General features: G+C 40.5%; 1 protein-coding gene across 1 annotated transcript; it reads right to left on the bottom strand.

The window, feature by feature from the left end:
* Positions 1–4,955: 4,955 nt before the first annotated feature.
* On the bottom strand, positions 4,956–14,247 carry arhgef19 (Rho guanine nucleotide exchange factor (GEF) 19). The gene is made up of 15 exons (XM_037684348.1): positions 13,566–14,247; positions 13,000–13,488; positions 10,448–10,580; positions 10,272–10,357; positions 9,902–10,158; positions 9,668–9,828; positions 9,418–9,570; positions 9,037–9,166; positions 8,893–8,967; positions 8,722–8,811; positions 8,442–8,605; positions 7,313–7,471; positions 7,167–7,240; positions 5,226–5,330; positions 4,956–5,110 (listed from the first exon to the last, which is right to left on the bottom strand). The coding sequence occupies exons 1-15, from the start codon at positions 14,245–14,247 to the stop codon at positions 4,956–4,958; spliced, it is 2,913 nt and encodes a 970-aa protein (XP_037540276.1).
* Positions 14,248–15,139: the final 892 nt, after the last annotated feature.

Below are 15,139 nucleotides of genomic sequence, written 5' to 3'. Positions count from 1 at the left end.
AGATAGATAGATAGATAGATAGATAGATAGATAGATAGATAGATAGATAGATAGATAATATACTGTATACACACACATTCATACACATCTAAGCATACACAAGTGTCCAGGGTGCCGCAGATTTACAAGGCTTTAATAATGCTTAATACTCCACACAAATAATTATGACTTTTCCTGGCATACAAATATATATTTTTATATCAAAATCATTTATTGTCACTTAATTATTTGAGACAAAGTAAACCGTCATATTAGAATGTGAGGCAGTCTGTTAGTGAGCTGGAAGAAGTGTGTGTGTGTGTGTGTGGGGGGGTGAACTTTTGTATCAAAGGTACTGCCTCATTCACATCTCTAAGATGCTGACTCAGGCTCCTAAAAGACAATTTGTCTTTAATTTTGAACCTTGGGAAGAAGTTGAGACGCTTCCTACATCTTTATTAACATTGATAAATCACAGTTTGATATTTAAAATCTAAGCTAATGAAGAAATTACTAAAAGTGCAGCACTAGATGTATGAACAAAGTGTTCTCAATGATTTAAATATGTTATAAAGTGTTTACAATGTCATGAATAGAGGCTGTTATTGTGAAGAGTTGCAACATGTTCATAATGTATTTATTATGTGTGCCATGAGTGAACAGATGTAGCAGAAGGGAAATGTTTTCATTAGACTTGTGACATGTTTCAGGGATTGTCTTGACACAATTGAAAGGATACTGAAAGATCTCTTTCATGTGGCGCAAACAGGAATAAGATTAGGAACCAGTTTAGGAGCAGAAGATAGTTGCAGAAATGTTAGAAGACCAACTGGAGAAACTGTATATATGCGTATGTAGCTTTTCAGTAATAAATATGTTTTAAAAAATTAACAGAGTCATCTTTTACAGAGAACAAAATGCAAATATCTGTATTTATTTCAGAATAAAACATGTACAGCAGTGTGCAAAAATCCAATAAACATCCAGTGTCTTACAGCATTTATTTGTATTGTGACAATTTTAAAACGGACTGTAAAGTTCATGTTTTATTCTTTTTTCATCAAATATTTTTGCTATAAATTACAGTCATTAAAGTCAACGAGACCCACTCTACTCTTTATACACAATGTCATCTACAGTAAAATATACATTTACATCCGAAGCGAGAGAAATATAAATACACAGGCTGCAACAGCAACCATTTAATTTACCACTAAAGTGTATACAAAGCTCAACATTTCATGTGCCACAGGAAGAGTTTACAGTTTATTGTGTGCTTATAGTGGTTTGTTACCAACAGATGTCAGCCCAGTTTGATGTGCTGTTTCAAACAGGAGCTACAGTGGGTGATGCTGGTGTCATTTTTAACTGGTGTTAATCTGGGACAAAAGTTGCATATTTTTAAACAAAAAGGCCAATTTCCCAGAGGGAAATAGGAGGATTTGGCTTTTGGTCCCGTTCTTGTATTTAATGTTTGCCATCGAACAAATCTGAGAAAAGATAAACGTGTTCCTACATTTTCCAATTTGTAAAACTACCATCTGCTTTTCAGCTCACGTAGAGAAAATAAGCCCTGTTTGTGTAGATAAAGGTTTTTTTTTTTTGTTTGTATTTAAGTCAAATGGTAGAAATTAGTGCATTAGTTGGGTTCCATTTCCAGCATCTGAAGGATATTTAAAGCTCTGCTCAGTATTTAGCAACAGGATGTTGTAAAGGAAATTTCATAAAGAAAATAAAAACTGATCATGCTGTTGGTGACGAGGATACACGTCACCCTCTGACTCACAGGAAATTATAGATTTTATAACCAACTTTAAACTGAAAATAGCTGCTTTTGGCATAAAGGGATGAATTATGTTTGGATCCTCTTAACTTGTAAACAGCAAAACAGTTATTTTCTGATTTAAGTTGTCTTGAGTCAACCCTGGTTTCTTTATATGTAGCATTTAAAGGAGGCAAACTGCTGCAGACATCTTCTCTGAAGTATGGTTGTGTCATGCTGACACAAACTGTTACCATTTATCATATCCAACCATAAGCAATGGACTTTGACAGGTATACAAATTGTTTGTTTGCTAACAAGGTGGTTCTCAGAGAGCTATTTGGTGAAAAGTTTCCATGTAGTTGATCAGAGGTTTCCAAAGTTGGGGTCGGGACCCTAAAGTGGGTCATGAAACGCCAACAGAGTGGACTGAACATATTAGAATTGATTGCTAACAGCAAGTTATTTAATAACTGTTATAAAGTGTCAAAAAGAGACATAATGAATAGATGGAAATATTATAACAGTTGTTGAGGCTGTCGGTGCATTCAGGCGTCTAGACATGGTGAAGTTCAAACAGAGCATCAGAATGTGGAAGAAAGGGATTAAGATGACTTTGATGTGACATGACGTGGTTGTTGGTCTGAGTACTTCAGAAACTGCTGATCTACTGGGGTTTTCACTGACAACCACTGGTCTTCAGTTGGAAAAGGGTGGATTGCTCTTTTCAGGTCGAGGGTGAGGTTCTGCCTCAAGTGGAGGAGTTCAAGTATCTCAGGGTTTTGTTCATGAGTGAGGGAAGAATGGAGTGTGAGATTGACAGATGCATTGGTGTAGTGTCTGCAGGATTGCAGACACTGCGCCGGTCCGTTGTGGTGAAAAGGGAGCCGAGCTGTAGGGTAAAGCTCTCGGTTTACCATTCAGTCTATGTTCTTACCCTCACCTATGGCCACGAACTCTGGCCAAAAGAATGAGATCATAGATACAGGTGGTTGAAATGTTTCCTCTGAAGGGTAGCTGGACTCTCCCTTAGAGAAAGGGTGAGAAGTTCAGTTATCCAGGACAGACTCTGAGTTGAACCGCTGCTCCTCCACATCGAGAGGAGCCAGTTGAGGTGGTTCAGGCATCTGGTAAGGATGCTTCCTGGTTGCCTCCCTAGGGAGGTGCTTCAAGCATGTCTGACTGGGAGGAGACCCCGGAGAAGACCCAGGCCAACTGAGAGACTACGTCAGTTGGCCTGGGAATGCTTTGGAGTTCCCCCAGAAGAGCTGGAAGAGGTGGCTGTCGAAAAAGAGATGTCTGGGCCTCCCTGCTCAAGCTGCCCTGTGACCCGACTTCGGAACAAGTAGAAAATAATGGATGAATAGACCAGCTCTAGTCTTTGCAGAGAATGATCTGAACAAAATAAATTATCCAGGAAGCAGCAGTTGTGTGGACTAGAATGCCTTGATGTTGTCAGGGTTCAAAGGAGAATGGGCAGACTGGTTCGAGATGACAGAAAGGCAACAGTAGCTCAAATAACCGCTCAGTCCAACTACCGGTAAGTTCTGCAGAATAGCATCTCTGAACACACAACACGTCTAGCCTTGAGGCAGGTTGGCTACAACAGCAGAAGACCATCCTAGAGGTGCCACTCCTGGCAGCAAAGAACAGAAACTGAGGCAACACCGACTCACTAATCTCGGACAATAAGAGATTGGAACATTACTGCAGGATCTGTTAAGTCTGGGTTCACTGGACTCCAACAGTCTCCACAGCCACAGTTCTCAGTCCAATCTAGCATCATGGGGATGTGGTGGAAAGGGACATTTGCATCACAGATCTGACTCAGACAAATAAATACATGAATCCATCATATCGACATGGACCAAAATCTCTGAGGAATTGTTCTCACACCTTGTGAAACCTCTGCCACAAAGAACTAAAGCAGTTCTTAAGACGGGTGGTCGAACCCGACAGTAGCAGGTGCACCTGATGAATTGTCCAGTGAGTGCATGTGCTTGTTTTATTGACTTGTTAGCAATGATGGTATACTCAAATCATCAAAAAGTGGGGTTGGAAATCTGTTATTTTGTGGGTCAAAAACTGAAAGATTTGGGGATTGCTGTAGTAGATTAAGATTAAGACAGTCCCTGACTGGTCTGTGACTGCTGGAGACAAATGACAAATGGCACTGGCAAGAGAGTCTCCAAAATACCTTGATACATTTGTGAGTTTTCTCAATTTACTCAAATGAGTTTTAAAGCAGGCACACGGTGTCGTAGTAGAGCGGCCACCTCTCGACGAGCTGGTTGCCGTGGTTTAAATCCCAGTCTGGGGGCCTTTCTGGGTGGAGTTTGCATGTTCTCTCCGTGCATGCGTGGATTGGGTTTTTATCTGGTACTCTGGTTTCCTCCCACAGACAAAAAACATGCATGTTAGGATGACTGGTAACTCTAAATTGTCTCTAGGCGTGAGTGAGAGAGTGAATGGTTGTTTGTCTCTATGTGTCCCTGTGATGGACTGGAGACCTGTCCAGGGTGTGCCCCACATCTCGCACAGTGACTGTTGGACATGGGCACCAGTGGATGGACAGTCACAGAGTCAGTCTGGAAACAGTCTTAAACACTTCTTAATTTAGGTTCTGCAGTTCTCGAGCACCAAAGTTGTATTCATTGAAGAATATGTTTGCAAATGCCTTCTTAAGGTTTGTGCAAATGTGTGATTTTAAAAAAAGATTTGCGTATTTTCTTATAATTTTGTCTCCAACCAGTTCCCAGCAGTACCAGCCCAAAGAGATACCACATTTGGGCGGTACCACAACAAAAATAACATCTGCCCACCAGTGTCAAGATTTGCCAAGTTTTTGTCCAAATAGATTGAAATAAGTCAAACAAAACCAGATGATGCCACATAATCCTAGAACTGCTGCTCAAGGGTAAGATGAAAAGAAAGTTTGATGCTTGGAGCTAAACATAAAGAAGACCTCAGAACTTGTCTACAGATTTATATTGGTTGAATTTCTTTCCAAATGAAAAATGTGAAATTAGCACCCAAAGCTTGCTGAAGGATCCTGAAGACGTGGGTTTACAATCATGCAAAGAACAGTGGAAACAGTTGGCTTGTTTTTGCACCTACATCCTACACAAATGTCTCACAGTCATCTAAAATTAAAGCAATCATCTTGAAGCTTAAAAATGCTGATTTTTGTTATTTTTCCAGATAAGGAGATTTCTCAGTCCTGCCCCTTCAGTTTCTGCGTGACACATTTGATGCGGATGTTTTCCCGGAGGTTACGGAGGCGTGCGCTGCGACTTGTGATTTCCTCCACGTAGGTTTTGGGGAACCAGCCCCGCTCCCCGTCTGACAGTCTGATGCCCTCAACCCAACCTGGTAAAAACACGTACGACATCAAACACACATCTGCACAACTTACACACATTCTACATTCATGACGAAGCTGGAGCTCAGTTTATCTGAAAGGTCTTTTTTTACAAACTCTTACCATCGCATGTGATGGTCTTTGCTTGAAGAATGTCGGCTTTTTCCAGAGTTAGCTCATCGTGCTCTTGGGCCTGGTAACTTTTGATGCATTGAACCTGGGACATATCTGCAATAAGAAACCAGAAGGATAAATTAAAGGTAAACAAGGAAAACATATTATCTGCTGCCTTCAGTTTAAAACTCAGATCAACGTTTTGGTCAGTGTGAATGCTTATTGCTGAATAACTTGCTGAAAAACAGCTGAAATTAACTAAAAACATGCTGAAATGTAGGTGAAATGTAAGAACAAGTAAAAGTTGAAGTCTACGACTGAACAAGGCAAAAGGGCCTTCTCCTACTCCGCTCCTGTTTCCTGGAATACCTTGCGAAAAGATCTGAAGCTCTCAACCTGGACCTCTCTGGGTAGCTTCAAACATCTGCTAAGTTCATGGAATAATCCAATGCAGACATGTTCCTGTTTTTAGTTTTCTACATCGCTTTACAATCTAGCTGTTTTTTTAATATACCATTTTCTTTCATTTATTCTTCTCAATTTATATGCTTTCTTTTATGATTGTCTACTGTTGTCGCTGTTTACTGTTGTCATCCCTCTTTGTTAAAATCAGGTGTCTCTTGTAAATGAGTCCCCGAGGCTCAGTAGGATTACCCTGTATAAATACATCATTGCTGAATAAGGTTTCAATAAGCAGAAATGAGCCCACAAATTAGTAAATTAGCTAAAAAAAAGAAGCTGAAATTAGCAAAAATAATTGCTGAAAAGTAGCTGAAAAGACAGAAAGCTTAAACTACCAGAAGGAAGTGGAAGGATCTGAAACTAGCAAAAAAAAAAAAAAAAAAAAAAGTGGAATTAGCTGAAAAAACTAAATTTAGCACAAAACAGCTAAAATATAGCTGAAAAAGCAGTAAGCTGAAACTAGCAGAAAAAGGCTGAAAGGAGCATGACAAGCTGAAATTAGCAGAAAGACATTAATTAGGCTAAAGCAGCAGAAATTACCACGAAAAACTTGAATATATCTGAAAACAGCTGACAAAAGCTAAAAAAAATAAAAAGTAGTTGAAAATGTAGGAAAAGCTGAAGTTAGCAGAAGAAAGCAGAAAGAAGACTTCTTTGCTGAAAGAAGCAGAAATTAGCACAAAAATTGGAAATTATCTTAAGAAGGCTGTTAGCAACAAACAAACAAAAAAAACAGCTGAAAAGTAGGTAAAAACAGAAAGAAACTTAAATTACCAGTAGGAAGTGGAGGAAAAACATTTTAGCTGAATTAGACTGAAAAATGTTGAAATTGGTGCAAAAAATGTGGAATTAGCTGAAAAGGCTAAAATTAGCATAAAACAGCTAAGTAGTAGCTAAAAATATTGAAACTTGCAGAAATAAGCTGAAAGGAGCATAACAAGCTGAAATTTGTAGAAATAATTTAATTATGGTATGGTATAAAGTTTATTCATTTAAAAAAAGTACAAAACAATTCCATAACAATATAAAAAAGATACAAAAGATTTAAAATGAAAGGCAGCAGAAAGAAGAACAAATCTTATTATATCTGCCCCTTTTTTCAAACAATTATTTCAATCATAATAATTTTCAAGTAATTAGGCTAAACATAGCAGAAATTACCACAAAAAACTTTATCTGAAAAAACTGCTGAAATTATCTAACAAATGCTAAGAAGGTATTTGAAAAGGCAGAACAAGCTTAAATTAGCAGAAGAAAGCAGAAAGAACATGTTTGCTCAGTTAGGCTTAAAGAAGCAGAAATGAGCAAGTGGCCATCTTGAATTGGGTTGACTCCAAAAGTTACTCAGTTGTAGACGAACATCTGCTGATTATTTTTGAAAGTTTCATTCAGATCTGTTCAGTGGTTCATGAGATCATTTACTACCAGACAGACAAACACTCACAGTCACAGGAAAAACAAACATTTATAAGATTTTCATTCACTAACCATCATTTTCTTGTTCAATGTCTTCCAGTGGGTCAGATGGAAACATGGCGGTAATCCATCGCTGCTTACCGCTCCTTTGCAGACACAAAACCATCGTCTTAGCTTAGAAGTGCAGCTGAAAAGGGATGAGTCAGAGTGTTTCTTACTCTGTGTGAGATTTGAGCAGGATCTGATGTTTGAGCTGCTGGCCATCACACAGCTGCAGGTGGAAGATGAAACCTGAAATTCCTTGTAGTTTCAGACTGAGGTCCTTCACTTTTAACTCGCCGATCTTAGCGTGAACAAACACCATGAACTTCCACGTGCTGCAAAAAACAAACAATACTTTTAAACATTTAATTATAACACTGCTGTTAAAGCCACTAGAAAAGATGACAATTCTGCTTCACGGTACTTTATTGTTTGTCTTCTAATGCTACTTTTACCTTTTAGCTACTAGTCTGCTCCTTTAGCGTTTATCTACAATGTTCCTTTTTAGCTTGACTATCTGTTTAGTTCATTTGAGCTTTTTCCCCCTCCTAATTTTCACTTCTAGTATCTGTTCCACTCGTTTTAGCTACGATATTAGCAAATTTTAGCTTTAGCGTCTGTTTGCTTCTTTCAGCTATACTGTTTTGCTATTTTTAGCATCTGTTTTGCTTCTTTCAGCTACGGCTTTGCTCATTTTAGCATCTGTTCTCTTTCAGCTACTGCTTTGCTAATTTTAGCCTATGTTTTGCTTCTTTCAGCTACTGCTTTGCTAATTTTAGCATCTGTTTTGCTTCTTTCAGCTACTGCTTTGCTAATTTTAGCATCTGTTTTGCTTCTTTCAGCTACTGTTTTGTTAATTTTAGCTTTTTTTCAAAAATAATATGCTAAAACAAAAATTACATTTATAAATCTACGTGTTTTCATTCTGTAAAGGTCTGTGCACATTCTTTGGACTAAAGTTCTTAAATGTTTTGAATGGTTGAGCCCCTCAGAATGGAAATATTCTAAGCTTCTTCTTAGCTTTTGTTAATAGTTCATTCAACCTTTATTTATACAGGTTAGTCCCATTGAGCCTCGGGGACTCATTTACAAGAGAGACCTGAAGTTAGGAGAAAAAGAGAACTAGAACCTTTGACAAGATGAAAATGTTTTTACAGCTGATGTAAACCAAACCGATCAAAGCAAGTCAAGGATTAACTCAATGCATGAACTCATCAGATTAAACAAACATGAAAGATGTAACCTCAACATTTTCCCTTCACCGTGCTTCTCTCTTAACCAGCGCAGTATTTTTGCGTCACTCACTCCTTCCTCCTGGAGAGCAGCAGGCAGTCATTAAACAGGTGGAGGTACACAGGCTTGGTGGGCAGCTTGAGTTTTGATCCTGAAATGCTCATCATCTGGGTGTCCACTTCCAGGAGTTCACCGTGTTTCACCAGCCAACGGGACTGAGAGATGAGAGGAAAAATCTGCAGGGAAACACATACATCACTGTGGGTCAGACAAAAACTTTGAGCCAAAAGTGCTAAAGATAACAGGAGTTTATCCTATCGTATCGTAAGATTAACCATCAAACTTAGCGCACTTTGCCCTCAAAGTGAATTTTCTTATTCAGATGAATCAGTTCCTCCATCCTCTTCATCGACTGAACACTGGAATTACATTCTTTGATGATCTAAGAAGACAAACACCAACGTGGTCATTACTGTCTGTAATAATACTGGTCCAGCTGGTCGTAAGAGGCGGTGACGTTCACCTTTTTTAGCTCGTTGAACGCCTTCGTGGCAGTGTCCTCATCTCGAGAGCCCGGTGTTGTCCTTTTCAAGATATTCTGGAAAACAACGATGGTTTTGAAGATGTGTCACACGTCGTTGGAGGAAAAATCACGTTAAACACGTACCTCCACCAGCATTTTGAGTCGTGTGATTCTCTGAAATGGGAGGATCAAGAAGGAGGTCAGAGGAAGTCGTTGGCAGATGGGGTCTTCCTCCAAGCGGGCCAGGATGCCTGGGAAACGAGGGTTTTCCTGCCTGAGAGGGCATTTAGATAAACTTCAGACTGACTCTTCAGTAAAAATGCATCATGTTCCAAGTTTTTTTAATCAAAAGTAAGTAATCGTTGTATGCAAGTAGTCATACATCAATTGATCAACTTTTGGACTCAACCCCATTCAAGATGGCCAGCAACCTATGTTCATAAAAATGGTTGGACCTTGAGCACCAACAGATTACTGACATCTCACAACATGCATGGGATTCATACATAATGCAAAAACAATTACAGCAGCCGTTGGTATGTCTGCTCCTGATAAGCCTGGTTGGTAACATACGGTAAATAGACCCTTCGCAGAGCTGGGCAGTGACCCAGCACTATGTCACACACATCAAACCGGAGAATGTCTTCCTCCAACCTGTGTTCCAGATCCTGAAGGAACCTACAGACGAGAGGCAGAAAAACTTGCTCAAAGAGGGTGAAATGACGGCTGAGGTGTTAAAACATCGACAGAGGCAATCAGTTCTATATGTCTTCACCTCTCACTGACATCTTTGACTTCAGGCAACTTAGAGAAGAGCCACTGCTTATCCTGAGCTCCAAGACACTCAGAGAGCTCCTGAGACAACATGAAGTGGTCCACGGCGATTATCAAGCTACGAATGTACGACGCCTCCGATGTCACCAGCTCAAACTTTGCCTGAGGAGAGAAAAAGACGGTCAAGCAGAGAATTCATGCAAATGGAAGTGAAGAAGAAGATGAGCATCTTCACCTCTTGTAATTTTCTCTCCTCGTTGCTGAAGTTGTCGAGCTGACCGCTGGATCGGACATCAGGTATGTCCTGCCACAGCGCAAAGGCAGAACCTCGAGAAGACCGAAAGGAACTAGATGGAGACAGATTGGATGGAGATGGGGTCCCATCTGAACCCTCGTCTCTGAAACCCTCCTCCTCTGTCCCTGGCTCCTTCCCTTGCTGCCTCTGGATCTCTCGGTTGATGGCAACGTCACTGTATTCCTGGTAGAGGATTGCTGCAAAATTAAAGAAAAATGTTGAAAAGAATGTTGCGATGTTCCTGACAGGACGTGCAAAGCTTGGTATAAATGGTTTAATGAAATAGGAAAACACATATGGACAAACATACAACTCGGCAAAAAACGTGATAGACGATTGGTGTTGGAAACTGGTGGACTTGTTCCCAGGTCCTCCTCCATGGATTTCTTTCTCATTCTGTGAAACCACACCAACAGATGTTTGATCTTCACAGTCTTGATTTGATCTTTTGCAGAAAAACGTAAGCTTCATTTTGCACCTTCTTACCCAAGTTTGGAGCTCCATCGATGTAAAGGCATCCCATTCTCAGTACTGGGCAGTGAAGGCACCAAACCAACAGGACTGTGTGGGGTGCTATCACTGGAGCCTCCTGAGCTTCGGTGTCTGAAGTTAGACTTGTCTGTAAAGAATGACAAGATGCCCATAAAATGGTTAGCAAATTATTATCTTTATGCAAAAATCCTTTCGACTCTGATTGATCAGCTAAACATATGAAATATTTTACTGCTATGTCTCTCAGTATCCTCACAGGTATTCCTAAAAGCTTTTTAGATCTGACTAACTGGCAGCGATGGCCGCATCTGTGTGATCATAAGGCATACCTGGTAAACCTGCTCATTTATGCAGTTCAGCCATGTAGATTCCAAATGTTGGCAGGATTTTTAAATAAAGCAAGTTACAGCCTTGGTCTCATCTCACTGAGCCAGATTGTAACACCAATGTTTGTTCAGGATTTCCTCTCTTTTTGTGGGGCTTAATTTGAGTTTTTCTTCTGGCATGAAGAAGAATGACCTGTATTGTTTGCTGATGATGGCTGGATATGTTAGTGCTTGTCCAATACACTTACCAAAAACAAAAGGTCATCGCTGACTGCCATAAACCAGTGTTCACCTAAAGGTGTCATCTGAATACTGCTCTTTTTTATTTATTTTTTTCTTCTTTTGGCTGATCCCTTCTTCAGGGGTCGTCACAGTGAACTAACGCTCACGAAAACTTGGCAATTGGATTTACTCCAGATGTCCTTCCTGACACAACCACAGACCACCAAGCTACCACAGCCCTCTGTGTGGAGCAGAGAGCTGCCATCCAGGGTGCTCGGGGTTAAGAGCCTTGCTCAAGGGCCCAGAGTGGGGCAAATGAGGGTAGAGGCAGGTGTGGGTGCTTCATCTTTTCCACCTACAGTTTGATATTGTCAGTCCAGGTGATAGAACCGGCGACCTTCCGTTCACCTCTTCTAACCTCTGCACCACCTCTCCCCCATATCTGAATACTGTTCATAAAATGCTAAAATATTTAGATTTTGTGAAAATTCACAATATAATCTGAGTTCAAACTTTTATGTTGCATACAGTTTACTTGTAAACCATTAGGCTGGTTGATAACTGCTGTAATCTGATGCAATCTACCAGACAAACATTGCATTGTAGAGACTGTAAAAAGCTGAAGCCAATAATTAATTCTATTTAGGCTCTGGAAATTTTTAGATAACTGCAAATACTTTGAATTTTTTTAATGAAAGGTTCATAAAATGTAAATTATTTGTAAAACTAGAACTTGAATAGGGGTAGAGATGTTGCCTCAAGGTTGCCGGATCGAAAAGGCTTTTGGATCGAATCAAGTCGGAGATCTTTCTGGGTGGAGTTTGCATGTTCTTTCTGTGGATTAGTGGGTTTTCTACAGGTACTCCGGTTTCCTCCCACAGACCAAAAATATGCATGTTAGGCTGATTGGTAACTCTAAATTGTCTCGAGGTGTGAGTGAGAGAGTGAATGATTTTTTGTCTCGTTTGTCTCTATGTGTCCCTGTGATGGACTTGTGACCTGTCCAGGGTGTCCCTCACCTCTCGCACAGTGATTGCTGGACATGGACACCAGCGACCCCCGTGAAAAGGAAGAAGTGGTAAAAGATCATTAATGGATGGCTGGATGGATAGAACTTGAACAGTTGTTTTAGTACCTTGTCGGAGTGAGTTAACAAGTTGTTTACTTTCATTAAACTATCAAGATTGGTTGAGTGTAACAAACAGGAAGGTTCTTCAAGCTTTGCGTTTTTTTTGCTTCACAAGAAAAAAAAAAAGGCGTGTTTTTTGCAGCCATTTGTTGAAAATCACAGCATAGTTTTGTGTCAAGAGCTTGCAAAACATTTTATGTTCTAACATTTAAATGCAAACCATGTAGAGGACCTGATTTAACTTTGTTGGATTTTATATTCTACATTCTGCAAATTCTTTGCCTACCTCCGCCTCCATCATCAATGCCTGCTTGGCACCCACCTTAACAGTCTCCCCCACGTCTATGATTTAATCTACTGGAGTTTTGAAGTGATGAGGGATGGATAGATTTGTACTTTTTAGTAATATTTATTGTTGTGACCAAGCCTGCAAAAAACTTTAGGTGGATGGTGGCATTGCATCAGACGACTGTGAGCGTATTGTATTTTATTCAGTTGTTGCATATAAAGTATCACAAACCTGACTTAATTTGTGTCAGATTTAAAACTTTGGGAGTCCACCAGGGCAGTGGACAGAAGTACAGAGGAGCTGACGTGCACGTTGGTGATTGTAGTCAAATGTTAGAAAGTCTTCCATGCAAATGTCACAATACAGCTAAAGCATTGTTTAGTTTAAAGGAACTAAAAGAAGCAGGGCTTCATAATGCCCGTGACTATTTTAAGGGATAATTTTGTTCTTGCGAATGCAGTTGGCCAACTAGACGCCAACAGTTGCAGCAGCGCGGTGAGTTGCTGTGATCTATTAATATCCATGGGCAATGTTTTTGACTGTCTATCAAAGAAAAGCTACCAAGACGTTGGTAACTCACAGTCGGCGTTTGGGCTGAAGCTGCTGGAGTTCTGTCTGTCCCTGGAGGCCACCCGAGCAGACAACGACTTTCCCAGCTTCAGGGTGAATGAGTTCTTCCTCTGAGACAGCTGCAGTCTGGATATTAGCTCTGAAGCAGAGAAGCGCCGGCGTTCCTGGTCAGCTTGACGACTGCGTGACAAAAAGCTTCCTATTGAGGGAACTGATGTCTCTATGCACCCAGTCTCCTCCCTTTCTCCTGGCTCAGAGTCCTCTATAATCTGTAAGGGTTCTGCTGGAATATTGAAAAGATCGTCCTGACTGATGCTTGGGAGATCAGGAACACCGTCCGTGGATGGAGTTGAAACGGCCTCTAAGGAAGATAATCCACTCAGGTCTTCTTCCAGAAAAGATGCAAAGGGTCCAGGAAAGATGTAGTCCGCCTCCAGGATTGGGCTGTTGAGGGAGTCATCACTCAGGCTGTCTGGAGAATAAACCTGCATCTTTCGCCCTGAGGACAAGAAAATAATCCAGTTAGTTCAAAGGAAAGAATGTTTTCCCAAAGCCTGATTTGCTCTGTCAACTCACGGATAGACTTCTCTCTCAGAGACCTCTGTGAAGCTCTCCTCTGAGGCTGGCAGGAGTCTGGACCCTGACAGTCAGAACATTCAGGTGAGGATGGAGAACCAGGTCCCTGAGATTCCCAAGAGTCTCTGTTTGTGTAGAGTGAGGACAGGGGGAAGGACAGAGGGAGGCTGAGAGCTGCATGGAGCGGACGGCACAGCGTTGTTACCGTTTGCGGCATCTCGGTTTGTTCCTGCAAAGAAGTCCTTGTTTCTTTCTGGCAATGCTCCCCATCATCAGCTGAACAAGGAGAAATATTCAAGCTTATTTCTTTCTCACTGTCTGTCCTGGGGCAGCCCTTCTGCATGGTATTAATTTCATTTAGCGTTTGACTTAAACCGTTCAGTGGCAGAGAGTCTGTGTTGCGTTGTGCGTCTAAAATAACGTTTTGCCTCTGAGAGCCAAAACCGTTTAACTTAGAAGCTGCGGGTTGCAGCTCAATAAAAGCCAAAGTTTCCTGCTGACACACAGCGACGTGCTTGTGATGGCACGGGTGGAGGAGACGCCTGCCCTCCTGGGACTCACTTAGACCTTGGGACTCTCCTGGGCCTGGGATCCACATGCTGTGCATCTCTCCTCGGCAACGAAAAGAGTGAAGGTGGGGCTGGAAATCAGGAAAAGGAGAGAATCCATATCCAGGCAGCATGGCTGAACGGCCATATAGGAACTGCAACAGAGACAACAAACGAACAAACACATTGAATGCACAGGTGAAGAAGGAAAACAGATAATAGTATTAAACGGCTGGATTATTTTAATAAAAGTTGTCTTTATTGCCTGCTGTTTTTCAGTGCTGGGTGATCCTGCGTTAGTCAATCTGTTGTGTTGGGAAAAAATCCCATTGGTCATTAACAGATTTTTTAAAAACGCTCAGAAAATAATTATTGAACACATGTATACATTTATAGATGGTTAACTTTTGAAGTCAACATGCCAAAATGGCCAACACAGCTAATTAATTTTAGCAAACACAAATAAACAACTATAACGCTGTCAATTTTACAAATGTTGTGCTTTAAATCTGGTGTGGCAATCCTCAGCAGATACAGCACTAACAGACAATCTTGCAAGAGATGGCTCATAAAGATACTGTCCAGTTTTGACTGTAGAGGCTAAAACTCCATCATTTTTTAAGATAAAACCATTTTAGTGTAAAACTCTGACATGAGGGCGGGCAGCAATAGACGTTTCTTCAAAGAAACAGACATAAAGTAGAGATTTATTTGCGTCTTTTATGGCAAATCCCTACATACTTTTCAAAACATTTCTGATAATAATAAAAAAAAAAAAACACACATGGCATGGTCCATGTTAGATGTTCTAGATGTTCTACTAAATATGATTTAGGTTTTGGTTATATCTACAAATGCCATGAATGGTGGGTAATAATGTACTGGTAATTGCTCGTGTCTGTGCATGGTTCGATTGTCTGTTGCGTTAGCAAAATATCTCCTGATCAAGTGGAAGAATTTAAATGAAACACTCAAAAAGAAATAATCAGATGTACTTCTAGAACTGACTAATGTGTTTAAAGTCAG

Source organism: Nematolebias whitei, chromosome 11 (genome assembly GCF_014905685.2).
Source record: "Nematolebias whitei isolate Nwh7 chromosome 11, NemWhi1, whole genome shotgun sequence".
Taxonomy (NCBI): Eukaryota; Metazoa; Chordata; class Actinopteri; order Cyprinodontiformes; family Rivulidae; genus Nematolebias; species Nematolebias whitei.
The sequence above is the reverse complement of the archived record's forward strand: the minus strand, read 5'-3'. Positions and strand labels throughout refer to the sequence as shown.